The following is an 18,593-nucleotide window of genomic DNA, read 5'->3' as shown; positions in this document are numbered from 1 at the left end:
AACTATCTTTGTTTAATATTATCCTATGTAGGTTTGATTTAGTGGTGATAATTAACACCTAAAAATCACGCAAGAATGCTTTGTGTTGGCTGAGAAAGGCTAAAACATATTGCTACATATGTCTGTTGCCTAACAAAGCTAAAACTAAGGCATTTACAGTCCCTAACTTCATAATTATGCAAAAGAGCTGAGGAAAAACAGATTAAAATATCCTGTTGTCTTTTAATATGAACTTGCCAATTTATAGACAGCACATTGTGCCACTGGGTATCATGTGCAACATCTGTAACTGGAAAGCAGTAGACGAATATGATCTTGAGCTAATCTTGCTAAGCTTTGTTCACTCTACAGCAAATTTCCTTTTAAAAGAGTTGTGTATTGTAGTTGGTATTCAGGGAGCCATTTATTATGACTTGCTGCCAAGAATATTTCATGGTCTTGAATATTCTATAAGGTTAGGGTATATTTCAGGGCAGATTTGTAGCAAGACTGAAGTTAAAGGCCTGGAATTACAGCTTTTCTTCTCACCTATCCTGACACAAATCAGGGCTTCGCAGCTAGAATTGAGTAAGCAGAGAACCAGGCTGATGGAGGACTTTGTAGCTCAGGGGAGATGGGAGGCATTGGGTTTTGTTAAACCCTGCTAGATCATCATCCTACTGCAAGGCTCTTCCAAGCCACGGGAGGACAGCCCTAAGGTGAAGCATTGGAACAGGCTCCCCAGAGAGGTGGTGGAGTCACCATCCCTGGAAGTGTTCAAAAAATGGGTAGATGTGGCACTTTGGGACATGGTTTAGTGGGCATGGTGGTGTTAGGTTGATGGTTGGACTGATAATCTTAGAGGTCCTTTTCAACCTTAATGATTCCTGGTTTTACTTTCATTAAAAAATAATCCAGCCACCAAGCCAGGAAACATGAAATTAATTATTACTCTACCTTTAATTGGTTTAGTGCTGGACTTGGTAGTGTTAGGTTAATGGTTGGACTTGATGATCTTAAAGGTCTCTTCCAACCTAAACAATTCTACGATTCTATGATTCTATGATCCAAGCCCAGCATCACCAGCTAGGGAAAAGGAGGCATCAGAGAGGAAGAGGCAAGGGACAGCAGGCTGCCTCAGCATCCCCACTCGGGACGTGCGGGGGGACCTGACCCACCTCGTCTGCTCCCTCCCTCTCCCTGGACCACACTCGGTTCCCTCGCTGGCGCACAGATCTCATCTTGGACAAATAGGAGCGGAGGCTTTGATACGAGGTTGCACCTCATTATGACCCGGGGGAGATCTGTGGTTGAGATCAAAGCCACTAGATGACATACCTGGTAAATTAAAAACGCTTAAGAGAAAAACCACCCAAGAGGAGTAGGGATGATTTCCATTAAAACAAAGTAACACTTTTTGTAGCAATTATTTACACCTGTTTTAAGTCCAGTTACTGGTGGTGAGGAGTGCTAGACTGACAGCCCTGGAAATGCTACCTTCTGCCTGGGTGGGAGCAGCAGCCTGCTCCGGGACCGCCCGCAAGTCCTGCAGCAGGGCAGCCCTGGGAGGTCCAGCTTTGCCCAACCTGATGCTGGTGGCAGACCTGCTTCCTGGGTCACGCAGGCGGTTGGGCCTGTCAAAGGGCCCCGCAGACCTCCCACCGTGCACTCGCTGGTTTTCTTCCAAGGGAAGGCAAAGCGTGGGAAGGGAGGCTGTTCATGCCCTGTCACACCCCTGTCACACCTGCAGTGCTTGCTGGTCACACGGTTCTGGGGGGGCCTCTGACATGCCCTCTGTTTTAGTGACTGCCAGAGGGAAGATGTCCATGATTAATGAACAGAGGCCACTCCTCCATGCCCAGTGGAGCCCAGGTACCTTATACCATCCACGCAAGAGATCAGTGCAGCCACCTCCTAGGACTTGCAGGGAGGGAGCCCCATGACTTCTCCAGGAAGCCTCACCAGTGGAGAGGTGATCTTTTTTCCTCTACAAGTTAAGCAGTCATTTTGCCCCATCCCTCCAAACGCCGTGAACTTCCTGTGTCCCACAAAAGGTGCCCGTGCAGAGTGGAGTCTTGGCATAGCATTGATCGACACTGGACATGGACTGGGGTTTGCCCAGTGTGAACTGGTGTGGGCCCACCGGTCTGAGCAGAGGCATACTGTCATACCTTGCTTGCAGGCTACTTTTTAAAGCAGAAGTTTACGCTAGGGTTAAATGAGGATTCAGGCCACAGAGAGCTGAAGAAACTGCCGCAGCGTAAATGAGACAATGCTGAAAAGGCAGGTTAGTCTTCAATCTCAATGAGAGTAACACTGAGTCACAGAATGACACCAAGAGTGATGCTGAGACTAAAGAATGAGCTCTCTTTCCTAAAAATTAAAAGCTAGCCCATCTAGGGTATCCAGACCTGTTTTCAGTTATCCTTTGAGGATAGGTCCAGTGCCACCAGAAAATCATCAGATCAGCCTGTGACAGGGCAAAACTTAAGAGAGCTCAGAATAGCCTGTCATGGACATGAATGTCTTGGAAAGTCCTCATTTAACCGACTGACACAGATGGTTTCTGCAAACATTTGCATCAGCTTAGGAGTCCCCTAAAATAATCAAATTGTGGAAGTCCCCTAAAATAATCAAGTTGTAAAACAGTTTTACGGGTTAAACTGTAGTACCAAAAGAAAGTAACACTGAAAAAAAAAGATATAAAAAGGAATGAAACAATTTGGAAAATATACTTGTCCTTAAACTATCAAAAATAAAACCCAGGGGTAAGCAACATGCCATGGAGGGTATCACAAAGAATAAACCTACTGAGTAATTTTGGTGCCTTTTGGCTCTGGGGAGGGCACATTTTGAAAGGAGTGCAGAATCTGCTCTGCAGACCTCCAGCTTCCCCTGCTTGTGCCACTGCGGGATTAGTTATGTAAGATTTTAGTGAAGGACAGTCTATCTAGCTGTACCTGTCATTTACAAACCCCAGGGCACCCCAGATAACACATAGATGGAAAGATCCCAAGACAGAGTTTCATCTGTTGTTATACAGAGGCATCGCTGTCAGTTGGTCGGCACAGGCATTGCTTTGCCAGTGAGACCAGCTGAGCATCAGGTCCTTTCACTACAGAATCACTAAAAGTAAGTAACATTCAGCATCTACATACAGTCCTGAGCAGCTGATACTGAAGCATCATTAACATGGAGAGGTCTTACAACACTGGATGTGTGCATCCTACATAAAGCATGTCACACACACACACTATTACTAGATTTTTCTAGTGAATTCTTATTATCAAACCAAAAGAAGAATTATAACCTTACACAGAGATAAGAATAGTCCTAGTACATCCTGCTTATTCCTAAGCCTTGTCCCATAAGCACATGTTCAGCCTAAAACTGCAGAAGCGTCTTACTGGGTGAAGTTCAGCAGAAGATTGTATGTGCCTATGTGCCAAATGCTGGTTCTACCTTAGAATTAAGTGGCTTTTTAGCTGGAATTTTTATTATTAGTCAGGACCAAAATTATCCAAATATTTTTCTCTTCATATTACTGCCATTAATGTCTATATCTAGAGAGTTTGACAACATGCCTTCCTGAAACTCTTTGAATTGCTAGCCCACACATCCCACAGCTGATGAGCTGGCCTCTACAGGGAGGTTGTGCCCCACTGGGCACCGGGCAGCTGGCACAGGGCTGACACCGGCATACCGGGCTCAGACCTGCTAAGCACAGGCAGAGTCAGGCGCAGGTGAGATGTTAAGTGGAGAAGAAACAATTTAGGAGATTAACTTGTGGCTTCATCTGTGGCTGTGAGAATGCATTAGTGGTGCGGAGTGTGGTTAATAGCGCCTTTGCATCTCAGTCGGGCTTTTCTTCCTCCAGCCCTGGTTCAATGAAGGGATGTTGCGGTGAAAGTCCCAAGCATGATCCCTCTAGCAGCTCGGAAGAAAAATCCTTTTCTGCATGAAGTCATTGCTGTGCTGAGGAGGGTTAAATATAAAGTGTGCTGGCCAAAGGAGAGCAGGCAGATGTGGAAACAGGCTCAGTTGCTGGCTGAAGGCACTCGCAGAGCCTCGTGCAGCTGAGACCAGCCCTGTCATCTGAGACAGATGCTGGGAGAAGCCTAGTTCAGGGTGAGGAACAGCTTCTAGCCAAATCTCTGTCTGTGCCTCCTACAGAAACGAGGTATCTGGGATTTACTACTCCTAACGACACTGAGTTTCACGCCAGGAGAGGTTTCTTAGCTGTGGGTAAGGGGGCTCTCTGGGTCAAGACAGCAGCATCTGTCCTCCAGAGAATCCCTGCCTAACCACGGCAACTCCTGCTGAGGCTCACACGGCAAGGGTACTGCCTTCCTTTCCTGGAGGGCTGCAAAAATATCCAAGTAAACTAGTTCTATTTCACATCATGTGCTATATTTGAAGTAGCAAACTGGATTCAAGACTGAAAGGCAGTTTCTGTCTCATCCAGTCAAATTAAACCTGAAGCTCGAGCTGCAACAGCCTCTTGCTGCGTGCCCTCTGCAACCTCCCTGGGAAAGAGACCCCAGTTGTTCCTCTGCTGCCAGTTTGTTGGGCAGCTACTGGAAATGCTCTGCAAACTCACTGCGTGGAGCACTCCCACATGGGCAATGAACGAGCTACCAGTGTTTACACCATCACCCTTGAATGGGTGATGGAACAAGGGGAAATGGAGAGAGAGAAATAAAACCCATCCTGACCCTTAAAAACAGGAGATGAAGAGCAGGAAGGGACAGGAGGAGCAGAGAACCCTTCACTGAGTGCCTTTCCTGATAGTATCACCTGCTGATACAAGTATCGCAATGTCATACTGGGAATAACATCATCATGCACTTAGCATCCTTACTTCTCGCAGCTGTTAACTCCAGTCCAAAGTGTTGCAAGACCACAACTTTCCTTCTGGCAAGCCTGGGAGGGAGGGAGCTTCCTCTGGAAACCATCTTTCCTCCTTTCTGTTATGCTGTCAGGAGCATCCTTCCTTAGGATCCAAGCATCTCTGCATCATTTTGACTTGAACAACAAATCCCTTATGTAGAGGGATAATGGAAGAACATTTTGGGATTTAGAAATCTTTCTGTCTTAATTTCACTGTCTCAAATTTGGGCCAAAGTTAGTAGTGATTCGGGCTTCTGTACGAAGTTTTTATATCTCTTATTTATTTACTGAAAAACAATGTTTATGTTATAAAACTCCCCTGTAATTGAGCATGTTTTTACTGGCAGACTGAGAGCCTCCCAGTCAAGAGGCCATGGATGATCTCCCAGAACTTCCCAGGTCAGCAGTAAAGTCCAGTGGGGGTGCCTAGGGAAGGAGCCTTTTCCCAAGAATACACTGAGGCTTTCGATCTCCTGCTTATGACTCTGTAGGAACTTTTGCAGTCATTTGTAATTCATACTTAATTTTGACTGAAAGCCAAGCAAACTGACCCTGAGAAAGGCAAACCCATACCAAGTAATTTGCGTCAGATGCAGTGTGAATGCTACCATTACATTTTGCCTATTAGCACCACGGCTATAGTGAATTATTTTTCCTAGACTAGAATACATTCAGTGACCTGAATCTCTGTCTGGTCAGTCACTGCTAACTACAGAAGGAAAGTCTGGGTCACAGGAGGGAAATCTACCTGCACAGCTCCTAGCGTAAGTCAAAATATCACCAGGTCTTCTCCAATATGAACTGAGTTGTCCGGAGCACTCAGGGCCGACTGACAGCTGAGCTGCAGTTCCTTCTCTGCTGGCATGGCCTTGCCCTCAGAGGGCCTGGAAGGGGGAATAAAGTAGTTATATTAATTCTGTGCCATCTGCAGAATCCTCCTTATGCCAGAGTTGTTCCCTGCTGTCCAGGTGGGTCAGATTTACTGCTCCTTTTAAATGTCCCGGAACCAAAGAAACCAGATTTTTTTTTTTTTTTCCCCTCCATTTTCTGGTACAAGGCATCTGTAGTGTTCCTTCCAGAGCAGAAGATCAAAAGCCCAAATGTTACAATTAGTGCTGGAGGTTGTTACGATGTGAACCTGAGTACATAAAATGCCACAGAAAATACTAGGTGTGGGTGATGTTATCTGCATTAATCTAGACATGTAATGAGCATAGTATAATGGCACACAATGTGTATTTTTTAAGTCTCCAAACCAGCAAGTACTTATACCAGGTGGCAGATTTTCAACAATTTCCATTCCCTTCTCCACCCCATACTCCCAAGTATTTCAAGTAATTGGCTTCTTCTCTAGGGATTAGCCACAGCAGAATCATATTAAATGACTAATTTTCCTCACTTAGCCTTTCCCCCTCTGCTCCCTCCTTTTGATTTTGAACTGTGTGGAGAAAGAAATCATCCAAAAGCTCTGAGTGTTTGCGTGTGTTTGTTTTCCACAGCCCTCTAGAACGGTCTCAAAATCATCTGGGCTTCTAGGTCACGCAGTACATCCCGGCACTTTTTGGCTTCGCTTCTAGTATTTCTTAAACTTTCCCCTCCGAGGTGCTTGTCAAGCTCTGACTTGAAAATTTCAAGTGATGTTGAATCTGCAGCTTCCCTGGGAGCATATTCTCCTGCCTATTTGATCTTAGGATCAACGTTGCCCCTGCTCTTAAAGCTGAACTTGTTTTACTCCAGTTGGCATCTGTTATTTCTTGTCTTATCATTTTTAACTAATGAAAACAGTCCCTCCCCTTCCTCTTCATAGTTGTCTTTCATGTACTCGTAAACCACAGTCATGCTGTCCCCTTGGCTTCCCTTTTGCCCCAAATTATATGTATGTATTTAATTCCTTTAATCTTTCCTTATAGGTAGTTCCTTCCAGACCTTTAATCACTGTAGTTGCCCTTCTCTGTAATCTCTCTCATTCACTGATATATAGCCAGTAACACAGTGGCCAGGACTAAACCCGTTGTTCCCCCTGGGATTTGAGGACTGGGAAAATAAGACTGGATGCTTCCTCGGCTCTAGACGTGACCCCTCTGCTTCTGCACCTCCAGACAGCCTATCCTTCCTTATCGTGCACCAAGTACCCAAATTGCACTTTGAGGAAGGCAAAATGCATTGCATCCTAACTGCACAGTGATGTATTTTACACGTCTGGTCCACAGGTATGGGGAGCATACACAAGACAAACCGCTGAAAGGTATTTTTGCAGTGGAAACTTTAACCTGGTCTCCACTCCTAGCCACAAGTTTATCAAAAGCTGTGTTAAGACCAAGGAGAAAACTGTCTCATGGGTGATATTCTAAGGAGTATTTTTAAAGCCAAGTTGGGATGCTTCTTGTGAAGCAGAGGAGAAGAGAGGCCCCCCCTGTCCTGTGCCCGGCTCTGCGGCCCCTGGCTCTGGGCACTAGCAGCAAGCACACGCCACGCGCCTGCACGCTGACACACACCCGCAGCAGGCATGCTCAAGAAATGAGCCCAGCCTTGGCTTTGGCCCTTAACAAACCTCCCAGCAAAGCTAAGCCAGCCTGCCTAAGTGGGATATAAGGAGGGGGAGAAGGGGGCGGGGGCATCAACACAGGCTGCTGCTGCTGCTACAGTAACTTTGTGATTATTGAATGTCCCCCTTGAGGAAATGGGGAGGAAGAGTGCCGTGGAGAAACATCTCCAGGGTTGGTGGCACTGGTGAGGTGCTGCATTGGTCACGTAGTTGGGCGCACTGTGTTGGCTGGGCATTGAGATCGCGTCCATGCCGGTAGGAAGAGTCACTTGAATCGTGTTTCACCACCCATCCTTTTGGGGCTCTGCCTGGTCTGAGCTCCTCCTTTGGCTGTTGGTTTGACTCATTCCTTCAGCCAGCAAAACCCTAGGAGCACCTGCAGCCATAGGCCTGCAAAGATGGGGTTAACGCTGGATGCAAATTCACAGTTGAGCTCCTCCTGAAAATTGTCCTTCCTGAGTGTCCCCCCCGCTCCCTGCCCATTGCTGTCACCAGTTGACAGTTTGAGTGAAGAGAGACACAGCTCTCTGGCTTGCAGTTTCTGAATGATGAGGGAGGTGAAATGGTAGAAGGTAGCTCCCTTCTTGTGTAGGTCCATGCCCTTGCCACCCATGTCTCTGATACCATACTGACTATCCAGGCAAATCATTCCCCACACCCTCAAAACAGGAGTCCTGTCTACCTTCTAAAATATTTTGAGTGACAAAAGCATGGATTGGTCTGGCCTATTGGAAAAGGAAAAGGCTCACAGCTTCTGCCCAGGAAGAACGAGACAGGCTTTTGACCACCGTCATCACCTGGAGGTCCTAAAAAGAGTGTGGAGAGTCCTTGGGAACTTTTTCAGTGGTAAACTTGGGTCACAAGTAATAAGATGCCCAAGCTAAAAATATTGAACGAATATGTGTTATTTCATCTTTCCTCACAACCCCTCTGCTTTGCATAAACTGAGCTGCAGCCAGTTTCCCCGCTTCCAGAGTGAATAACCTTAACAGAGTTAACAGAGATCAAAGAGGAGATCCCTGGAGGGGTTTAGGCAGTTCCCCCTCCCTGAAACGCAGGGAAGTTAGACACCATACACCTGTGTAGTCCTGGCAACATTTCCCCTGTATCATGCTGGCCATCTCACATCTTATTCTTGGTGGCATCTTATGTGGACTTTATATGCTGGGATGGAATATGCATATTTCATAGTGTGTGAGAGATCACTGCAGGAAATAAGAAGAATCTTGTCTTTTTATTTACCAGCAGCTGCTTTTCTCTGTGCAATGTTTCATTATTCCAGTAGCCCCAAAATAATTTGATATATCACCATAGCAATTTTTTTCACGTCAGTCAGTGGAATTACCCATGATATGGGTAATATAACAACAGCTATGCAATAAACACTTGCAGGGGCGATTCAGAAGCCTGATCCTACAAATTTCATTCACAGGCATTAACCCACTGATTCATCACTAGTAGAAGCAAGGCATGCTTACACCACTATAAACTGCTTTAAGAGGGCCTTAATACATATATTAAATGATTTCAGGTGCAAGAGGTAGGAGCTGACCCACCAGGTAATGCCACGTTAAGCCCAGATGCTCCGACCAATTAAGTACACGAGTAATTGCATTCCCCAAAGAGGTTTCTACCGCATTCAGCAGAAACGCCGCTAAGAATGAGGTTGGGCATGTTTCTAAGCGTTGGCAAGATCAGGGTCTGTAGCCAGTTCTCTCAGGTTGTGCTCATATGATATGTATGCCAGCTCTGTTAAGGTCTGCAGTTATTTCTCCTTCAACAAGATGTTTTGTTGCCTGCCTTGTGCAAGTTTTCTCCCGTCCCACACAAATTCAGCCCATTGCAAACAAGTGGCCATTGCTGCCTGCTTGGCCAGGGAATACTTACCTGTGCAGTGCGAACTTGCATTGTGTTCAGGCTCTTATTCGCCCTTTGCAATTTAGGCTGTTTAAAATTCATCCCTAAATTGTTGCTCCCTCTCTCATATTTCCAAAGCTTTTGCTTGACTATATTATGTAAAAAGCTCGGTGCTTTGTGGTCAAGTAATCCTGTACGACAGAGGCAAGGCATGGTAGATAGAGATTCACTTGTGGTTTGCTTACGGCTGTAACAAATTGATGTCAAAATACAAATGTAAGCTGTGCTGAATGTGAATTGGTCAAGTTATAACACCAGTTGTGATTCCTGCTTCAAAAGGATTCCTGCACAAGAGACTGACAGTCCTAGAGCAAGTCTTAGCATTAGGGATGCTAAAAAGTTTTACCATGTGAGAAGAAACATCAGCTTTAAATACCCTGCATCGTTTCCTTACTTTGCCTTATCACTGATATTCCTGCAAGCTGCTTAACTCATTAACTACTATTTTTCTATTACCTGCACAAGATATAGCAAGGGGACAATAAATTCCTATGAGATGTGCTCTCTTTGTCATGCAAAAATAAAATTATAAGGAAGACAAGAAATTGAATTAGCTAAACAAACTGAAAAAAAAAAACCAAACCCAGCCACGTGTAGTTAGTGTTAATGGGCATGTAAAATATGTAGCTCGATCTGTATCAAAATATCCTCAACACGGTATTTTCCCTATCTGCCCTCTCTCACTTACCTCCTTAACTCTTAACTTACCTTGCAAAAGCTTGGCTTCTGCACAGTTAAAGAATAGTGTCACCTTTAGCATCTTTCATCTCAGCATGGATAATGCTGCTAAGTTATAGAAAACTGTAAGCATGTAGTATTTTCTGCGTCTTCTGTTGAATCATGAATTTCTGACTTTCCACGTGTGTAATAGATCAGGTTTATTTTGTATTTATAAAAAGGAGTTCAGATTAAGACTGGATGCAGAGCTGTGAGTGAAATTCAGCTCAACTTATTAATTAATTTCAATACCAAATACTCCCTACCTCTTGGCTACAACAGGGTGGTGTGGGAGGGAAGAGAGGAAAAAGACCCCAAACACTACATATGTATTTTAATATTTTAGGTGATGTATGTAGTTGTATGTACATCAGTAAAATAACTCTTCTTATCTCTGCAATGCCCGTAAAAAGTTATCAGCCACTAATATACCCCAGATGGCTTTTAAGCTGTAGTTTAGAACGGCCATTTGCCTGTGTAATTGGGTGGTTTTTTTTTCTTCAAATAGAACGAAACCTCTCCCTAATAATTTAGATTCGGGATAATTTCATACAAGAAAGAATTAACCATGTAGGAGACGGACTTTAAAAAAAAAAAAAAAAAAAGAAAGGAAGAAAAACACACACAAGCCATTGACTCTGGGCGTGAAATAGCTTCCTGCACCAAACTCGCCTGCTTAAAACGGGGACCTGTTGCAAGCGCGGCGGGAGGGCGGGGGACGACAGGCAGCAAACCGGTCCCGCGTCCTTTGGCGGAGGGGAAGGCGGCAAGGGGTCAGGTCGTGCGAAGACGAAGCCGTACCCCTCCGGCGGGGAGGGCAGGCGGGGAGGTGCCGCGGAGCAGCCCCGGGCGCGGATGGACGGGGAGCCCCGGGATGCGGAGCCCCGGGATGCGGAGCCCCGGGCCCGGCGGCGCCTCACCGGTCCCCCCGCAAAGGGACGGCGGGGCAGAGGGGGGTAGCCGGAACCTCGCACCCCCCCCCGCAGAGGGGAAGGCGCTCCTGACCCGCACTGGAGGGGTGCGAGGAAACCTACCCCTGGCGCTCGGGCCGTCAATTTGGTGGCAGGCGGCCGCGCCGCTTCCTGAATCCAGCTGCGCTGCGCGGGGCTCGGCGCAAGGAGCCCTGGCCCGCGGGGCACCCGGCGCACCCCTGCCCCCGGCAGCAGGCTCCGGGGAGGCGAAACCGATTCCTCTCCCCCCTCCCCACCCCCCCGGGCTTTCAGCTTTCAGTGCGATCGCGTGTGAAGCGGGTAGCGCAAGCGGCAGGAGCTCGCTCTCTGCTCCTGTCCCCGCAGGTAGCGGTGTGCCAAACCGCGGGCCGACAGTTATCTCCCCCAACTCCGGAGCGTCTCCAAAGCGGGTGTCGGCAAAACCGAGGATCCCCTCTGTCCTGTCCTCGCCCCGCCCTGCGCGCCCCGGGGTGGGGGAAAGCCGGCAGCGGTGGGTGGGTGGGTGCCGGGGGCTCCGCACAGCCCCCCGTGGGCTCCGGCGGGGACAGGCGGTGGTGGCCGCGGCGGGCCGAGCAGGCAGTGACCGCCCTCCCCGGGGGTCGCCCCGCGGCCCCCCCCGGCTCCCCTCCGCCGGGCCCACAGCGGGCGGCGGGCCCCCTCTGCCGGCCCCGCCGCGGCGCTGCACCCAGGGCCGCCCCCGGGGCCGCCGCCGCCGCCTTGCGCAAGGCCCGGCGGCGGGCAGCGGCCCCGGCCCGCTCCCCGCCGCCCTTTTGGAGCCCGGCTCCCCGCGGCGGGAGGCGGCGGCCCCGGTGGTGTCCCCTCCGCGGCCGCGCCCCCCCCCCCCGCACTCCCCACCCACCCACCCGGCCGCAGCTGCGGTCGCTCCCCTTCAAAGCCCGCCCGGCCCCGGGGGAGCGGGGCCGGCCGCCGCCGCGGCTGCTGAGCTGGCGGGGGCGGCGGAGGAGGCGTCCCGGGGGTGGCCGTGGGGAGGGGACGCGGCGGGCAGAGGCGACACGGGGGGAAATGTCACGGAGGGAACCCCAAGCCCGTGCCGAGAGCGCGGCGGGGACGGGCGGGGGCTCCGCCGCGACGGCGGCAGCGGGTCGGGATCGCCCCGGTGCCAGCCCAGGGAACGCCAGCCACGGGCCCCCGACATTGGCGACCAGCAGCAAAAAATAAAAGTCAAAAGGAAGAAAACCACCCCAACCTCAACCCAGCCCGAAAGGACAGCCACGCCTCCACTCAGCATCCTCGTTACCGGCTCCGCGGGCCCGGGCCGGCTGGCGGGGCAAGCGCCGGCGGCCCGGTGCTGCCCGTGCGGCGCTGCCCGCCCGCCCGCCGGGCCTCGCCCCCGGCGGTGCCGGGGCTGTGTGTGCGGGGGGTGGGGGGGGAACGTCCCCCGCCTGGGGGCCCGGCGGCCGCCGCGACATGTCGAGCGGCGATGGGCGCCCCTCGGGGCCGCGTCCTTGTCCGCGGGGGCGGGCAGCAGCGGGGCGGACGGGGGAGGGGGGGGGACGGGACGACAGCAGCCCGGCGACGGCTGCCGGTCAGGTGTCCCTCGGTACGGCTGCGACCCTTTCCGCGGGGAGGAAACGCCCCGGAGCACACGCCGCCGGGAGCTCGCCCGGGGAACGCGGGGCTGCCCGGCGGGGGGTGCGCGGCCGGCGTGTGCCGGGGCGGTGTCCGTGGCTCTGCGGGCACCTTGCGGGCACCAAGGACCAGCCGCTCCCCGGGGACGGGTGGTCCGTAAGCGAAGGGCAAGCGGGAGCTGCACCGGGGCCAAGCAGAGGCGGGGGTCGCGCCGCTCTGGCTGCCCTAACACACACACACACACACGGCTAAACCGCAGGCGCGCAGCGCCCTGCGCATGGCTGCGGCCGTCCCCGCCGCCAGCGCCTCCGCCGTGGGCTGCGCGAGCGACCGCCCGCGGCGCTCCCGCGGGTGCGTGGGTGCGCGGCTGCGGTGTCGGCGGCGTCCCGCGGCCCGGCGCTCACCCCCCGCGCCCCACGGTAGCGGCGGCGGCGGCGGCGGCGGCGGGCGCGCCAACTCCGGGAGCCCCTGGTCCGCGGCCGCGCCCTGGCTGCTCCCGGAAAGGGCTGTGATTGGCCGGCGCCCTCCCCGTATGCAAAGCAGCCGGGGGAATGACATTCCTCCGCACGCCGCCCGCCGCAGCCAACTCGCTCCCGGCCACCTCCATTCATCCCGGCGGCTGGGGCGGCGGGGCGGCGGCGCGGAGCCCGGAGCCCGGCCCGGCCCGGCCCGGCGGAGCGGAGCGGCGAGGGCCCGGCCCGGCCCCGGCCCGGCCCGGCGGAGCGGCGGGTTGCCCCGGCGGGGCGGCCGGCCGGCCGGCAGGAAGGCTGCTGTTCCCCGCGGCTCACGTGAAGACCCGAGGGCTCTCGGCTGTGGAAATGCGCTTTCTCTGAGCGGTCGTCTGGGCTGGAGGCTGTAACTTCTAACCCTGGCTGGCGACTTTGCGGGGTTTCATCTTCCCCGGTTCTTTCCGTCGCTCTCCGTGGGGGCCAGCGGCTCCCTCCACCCCCGCCCGCCGCCACCACCACCTCCTCTTTTGCGGAAGGAAAGCTTTCACTCGTTCAAAAGTAGTGGCTTGTTATATTTTTTTTTCATCTTTTTTTTTGTTTGTTTGTTTGTTTTTCAATTGTTGCTGGTTGGTTGCTTTTGGTTTTCAGTGCGTGCGTGTGCGTGGGGACTCTCCGCGCAGGCTGGCAGTATCCATCCCGCTGGCTGGAGGCGGCCGAGAGAAAAGCCATGTTTCCGAAAGCAGGCTTCCACCTGCTGCGGTTAAAATATTGTTAAGCAGCCGGTTCCTGTGGCCGAATTAGAGGAAGACTGCCTCAGATACCGAAAAAAAAAAAAAAAAAAAAAAAAAAAGAATTGGCAATGACTGCCGAAGTTGTTGCAGACTGTTGGTCTGACTGCTGAGGAGGACGTGAGTGAGAGAGAGAGAGCGCTGTTGCACACACAAAACCACAGAGAGAACCCACAATTTAACCAACATCCCCAAACCCAAGTTTTCAGCTGTGGACCTTTTAGCCTCAGAGCTTGCGATCGGCTGCGACCTTTCTTTAAATTGGTGAAAGACGTTACACCAAAGACAAGTACAAAGATAGAGATTTAAAGCTTGAATGCCACGCGCTGAGCTTTTCTTTTTTTATTTTTGCGCAAGAATGATTGAAAGGTCATGACACGAGTACTCTCAGAGCGACGCGAACCAAACTACTGAAGCTGATTTTCAAGGCTGCTTTAAAAAAAAAAAAATCTTGCCGAGAACATTAATGGATTCCTGTTGTGTTTAAATTCTCTACAGATTATATTGTAAATATTTTATGAAGTACAGTATATGTGTGTGTGCGTGCGTGTGTGTACGTGAATATCTATACAGTTGTAGCCAGCCGACCTTTGATCAGAAAGTCTAGCTCGCGTGCTGCCTTCTCTGAAGACTGACCCCGAATCTCCCTCTCTTAAAGAGCGATTTGTGCCTGCGGAAGACGCTGATGTATCTTGTTTTCTCTTGGGACTGTAGAGAAATCACCTGGAAGAAACCGATAGGCAGCTGACTCCCTGGGAAGCCCAGGCTTTGCATGCGTTTCTGACCGCGTCTTCTGTTTGACTTGCCTTAATTTTTTTTATTTTTTTTATTTTTTTTCCCACCGTGCTTGGGAGTTTGGAAGGAGCTTTCCCCCCGATAACTTTTTGCGTCACGGCTGCAGACTAGATGCACAGGCGTCGCGGCAAAGCCCCGCACGGACGACCCTTTCGCTTGTCGGATTAACGTGATCTGTTCCGCCGCGCCAGGACGCCAAGAGTTAAGTCTCGGCGTGCTCGCTATCTCAGCCGCCTTCAGCAAAAAATTAACTTCGGGGACTGGCGTAGAAACGAGTTTCCCCCGGGTCCTCAGCCTGTATCCGTTTATGTGGGTCCCCAGAGAGCAGATCGCTGAAGAGTTACGCTCGTTTCGGTGTTTTGTAAAAACTCTGTGGAGGTCTTTCACTCAAAAGGCTTGTTGTGATGCGTATCCCCGTAGATACCAGCACCAGCCGCCGCTTCACGCCGCCCTCCACCACGCTGAGCCCGGGGAAGATGACCGAGCCGCTGCCGCTGCCCGGCGCCGAGCACAGCGGCGCCTTGCCGGGGAAGCTGCGCAGCGCCGACCGCAGCATGGTGGAGGTCCTGGCCGATCACCCCGGGGAGCTGGTGCGCACCGACAGCCCCAACTTCCTCTGCTCCGTGCTGCCCACCCACTGGCGCTGCAACAAGACGCTGCCCATCGCCTTCAAGGTACGTCTGCCGGCTGCCGAAAATCGCGCTTCTGGGGGCAGGGGCGGCGGGGCGGGAGGGGAGGGCAGGGCAGGGCAGGGCAGGCGGCGCGACCGGCGGCTGGGGGGCGAGGGGCGCCCACCCCCGGGCTCGGAGCCGCTCCCGGAGCAGGAGCCAGCCGGCCGGGCGGGACGGCTCGCCGCGGCGGGGAGGCCACGTCGGGGCCGGCGGTGGGGCGCAGCCAGCCCCGCGTCTCCTTCCATCCTTCCTCCCATCCTTCCTCCCATCCTCCCGTCCGTCCTTCCTTCCTTCCTCCCGCGGTCGCAGCCACTCGCCACAGCGTGGGAAGGCGTGGGGCGAGCGGGCGCGGCGCGGCTCTCGGCCGGGCCCCGGGCAGGAGCGGGCGGCGGCGGCGGGGGCATGCGGTGGGCTGGGCAGGCTCCCTCCAGCCGCTGCCTCCCTCCCCGGCCCATTCGTAACTCCGGTGCTGAGAAGCGGCTCGGGCGGGGGAAGAACAAGAGCAACAACAACAAAAAAAAAGGCCAGACCCGAGGAGTTTGGCTGCCCTGCCGACCAGATGCCGGCGCAGCCCGTTGCAGGCGGCCCGGAACTGAGGGAGCCCCCGGCTCCCCCCGAAGCCGCCCGCAGCGGCGGCGGGTCCCGCTGCGGGCAGCCACCGGCGGGGGACACCCGCCCGCCTCCGCCGACCCGCCCGCACCGGAGCTGCCGGGCTTCCCCCCGCCAGCCTGCCAGGGGCTCTCAGGAAAAGAAACCCACCACATCTTTCTTCTTCTTTTTTTTTTTTTTTTTTTTTTGTTTGGACGATTTTTATAATAGTAAATGTCGGGGCCTACCCTGGGCAGACCCTACGGCCGCTTGGACTTCTCCTGTCCCCAGAGCCCCTCGCTAAATCTGTACGCGGGAGCCCAAGGAAAACCGCGGCAAAAGATGGAGCGGGGGAGCGTACCCCGCGGCTTCCCCCCCGCCACCGGCGGTGCGGGGCCGGGGCCGGGGCCCTGCCGAGCGGTGCCCCCCGGCCGGCTGCGGGGAAGGGCGGCGGGGGATAATTGCTGCGCTTTCCTCCCTCAGCCGGCCCGCTTTCCCGTTACCCGGGTTCAAGCAAAATTCATTCCCCCCCCTCCGCACCGCCCCGCCTTGGTCACGCTCTTTTTCGACTTGGGTCCATCGCTAACTTCTTGAGCGCTCTGGTTTTCTTGCTACTGATGTAGATACGCTTCCGAGCAGGGGAAGGAAAAGGTAATTCTTCTCGTTATCCTCTTCTCCGAGGCGGGAGCCGCAGAGACATGCAGCTCCCTAGGAGCCCCGGGGTTAGGTTTAGGATCGGGATTTGTCAAGTTCGTGCTTTCTTTTGCGGTCACTGCTAGAGTCCCACCGCCTCAGTACAGCTTTTCTGAAGGCGACCAGAGCCGAGTCTTCCCGAGAACTTTTGGGGGGAGGAGAAAGGATGGAGAAGGGAATCAGTTCAGCTCCCAGAGCACTGGCAAATCCTGCTAAGGAGGCGGCTTTAGGGAGAAGTAGTATTATGGCTGGAGAGTCGTCTTGTTTTACGCACGTATGAATCTGAGGAAAGGGAGGCACTAAGCGGCAGGGTCCGTTCCTAAACTCACACATTTAGATTAATTATTATACTGTCACCCACGCACTAGGCAACTGCTGCTAATTACTCGGGAAGCTCTCCTCCTGGAAGGCAGAGTTACCGCGTGGAACGGGCGTGAAAACCCGCTCCGCCCCGCCGGGGACGGGAGACGAGCGAAGTCCCCAAACGTGGCCGCTGGTTCTGCTGGGGGTCCCCTGCGGCCGGAGGGTCCCCGCCGTGCCACGCGTGGCGGCGCCCGGGGCGCGCCCCCCGCCCCGGCCATCTCCCGCCGGGGAAGCGGCGGGACGGGACGAGAGGCGGCTCTTCCCGCTCCTGCCCGGCCGCCCAAGCCGCCGGCGGAAAAAGCGGTGCCGCCGCCCGGCCCCGGCTCGCCGGCAGCCGCGGGGTCCGGCTGCGACCGGGGCCGCGCAGCCACCGGGGGGGCCCCGCTCCCCAGCGCCTCCCCGGGCAGGGGGGGGGGCTTCTGGCGGCTGCCCTGGTTATGTGAAAATCACCCGCGGCAAACAACCCCCCGGGGGCGGGGGGGCTGGTTTCGGGAGATACCCAACGCCGCTGTCGTTTCTCGTCCCGTCCCCCCGCCCCGCTCCAGCAGTGCAAGCCTCCGTTCTGACCGGCAAGCCCGCTCCCAACTTCTGCAAACAAGAGTACAGGTTCTCCAAGCAAGCGTTTGTGACGCTGAGGGAGTTTAACCTAGAAATACGCAAGCAAAAAACCCTCAAAAAAAAAAAAAAACAAAAACCAAAAAGGGGAGAGGGTTTCCTTATGAGCGCCTGAAATGTTGTGCTGGGAGGCACCTGCTTGCCGGGGCGCTCGGTGCTCCTTGTACGCACCCCCACCCCCCAAATGCTCCCGCCGTGGACCGCTAAGAAACGAGTCCTGAAATAGTTTGCCACTTATAAAACAGTCCCATTGGTTTTATACTAAATACTGAATATTGGCAAAGGCACTTTTTAAAAGTCGTAATTTTTAAGATCATTTGGAACAGGAACTAGAAAATTCAGTTCACATCATTCCTGTGCTGCCAATATCTTATTTGCATCCGACCAAAAAGCAGCGAGTTTCATCAAGTATTTGCTAACAACCGTTGCATCAATAAAAAGAGAGAGACGGAGGGTTTTCTCTTCACGTTTCCTTAGAAAAAGTCACTCACAACGTTTGATCTTTAGGATCAGGATATTATTTCAAACCAAAATGATCCTTTCCGTGCATTATTTTTTTTTCCTAAGATAAAGAATGATTCTGGGAAACTTAGAGAAAAATACATAACAATTCTAATAAGGTGCCATATAGATTCATTGTCCAAAGGCTGTTTCTTAGGAAAGAATCTAAATCTTAACCTAAAAGGCCAATTTTGTTTGATTGATGCGGCAGAAGTAGGTAATTTAGATACCCGGCAGCACTGCAACTCTGATACTCCTCTCGCTTCTCTGGAAATACATATTTTTAAGAGCTAAAGAGTACAACAAAGTACTAGATAACTCCAGTCAGCAAGTCCCAACTTATCTGTCTAGTGTTTTTTCTAATGTAAATGTTTGTATTTCTGTTTCTATTGTCTGTGACTTTTAACTCTAGTTTCTTTTCTGCGCTGTCTAATTTTTATACTTGTTTCTAATATTTTCTTCACGTGTCTTATCACTGAGGTTGCCTTCAGTGTAATTTGAAAATGGTGATTTAAAATATGTGTTCTGTAAGAGGCAGCTGA

General features: G+C 52.7%; 1 protein-coding gene across 3 annotated transcripts in view; it reads left to right on the top strand.

Annotated features, from left to right (window-relative positions):
• The first annotated feature begins 15,024 nt into the window (after positions 1 to 15,024).
• Positions 15,025 to 18,593, top strand: part of RUNX1 (RUNX family transcription factor 1) — a 72,855-nt gene continuing 69,286 nt past the window's right edge. For all 3 annotated transcript variants that reach the window (XM_075714812.1, XM_075714800.1, XM_075714805.1), the window contains exon 1: positions 15,025 to 15,294. In XM_075714812.1, coding sequence (XP_075570927.1) covers positions 15,025 to 15,294 — 270 coding nt within the window. The remainder of the gene's footprint in view (positions 15,295 to 18,593) is intronic.

The sequence above is a fragment of the Pelecanus crispus genome, chromosome 1 (assembly GCF_030463565.1).
Source record: "Pelecanus crispus isolate bPelCri1 chromosome 1, bPelCri1.pri, whole genome shotgun sequence".
Taxonomy (NCBI): Eukaryota; Metazoa; Chordata; class Aves; order Pelecaniformes; family Pelecanidae; genus Pelecanus; species Pelecanus crispus.
This window is presented reverse-complemented; position numbering and strand designations above follow the sequence as displayed.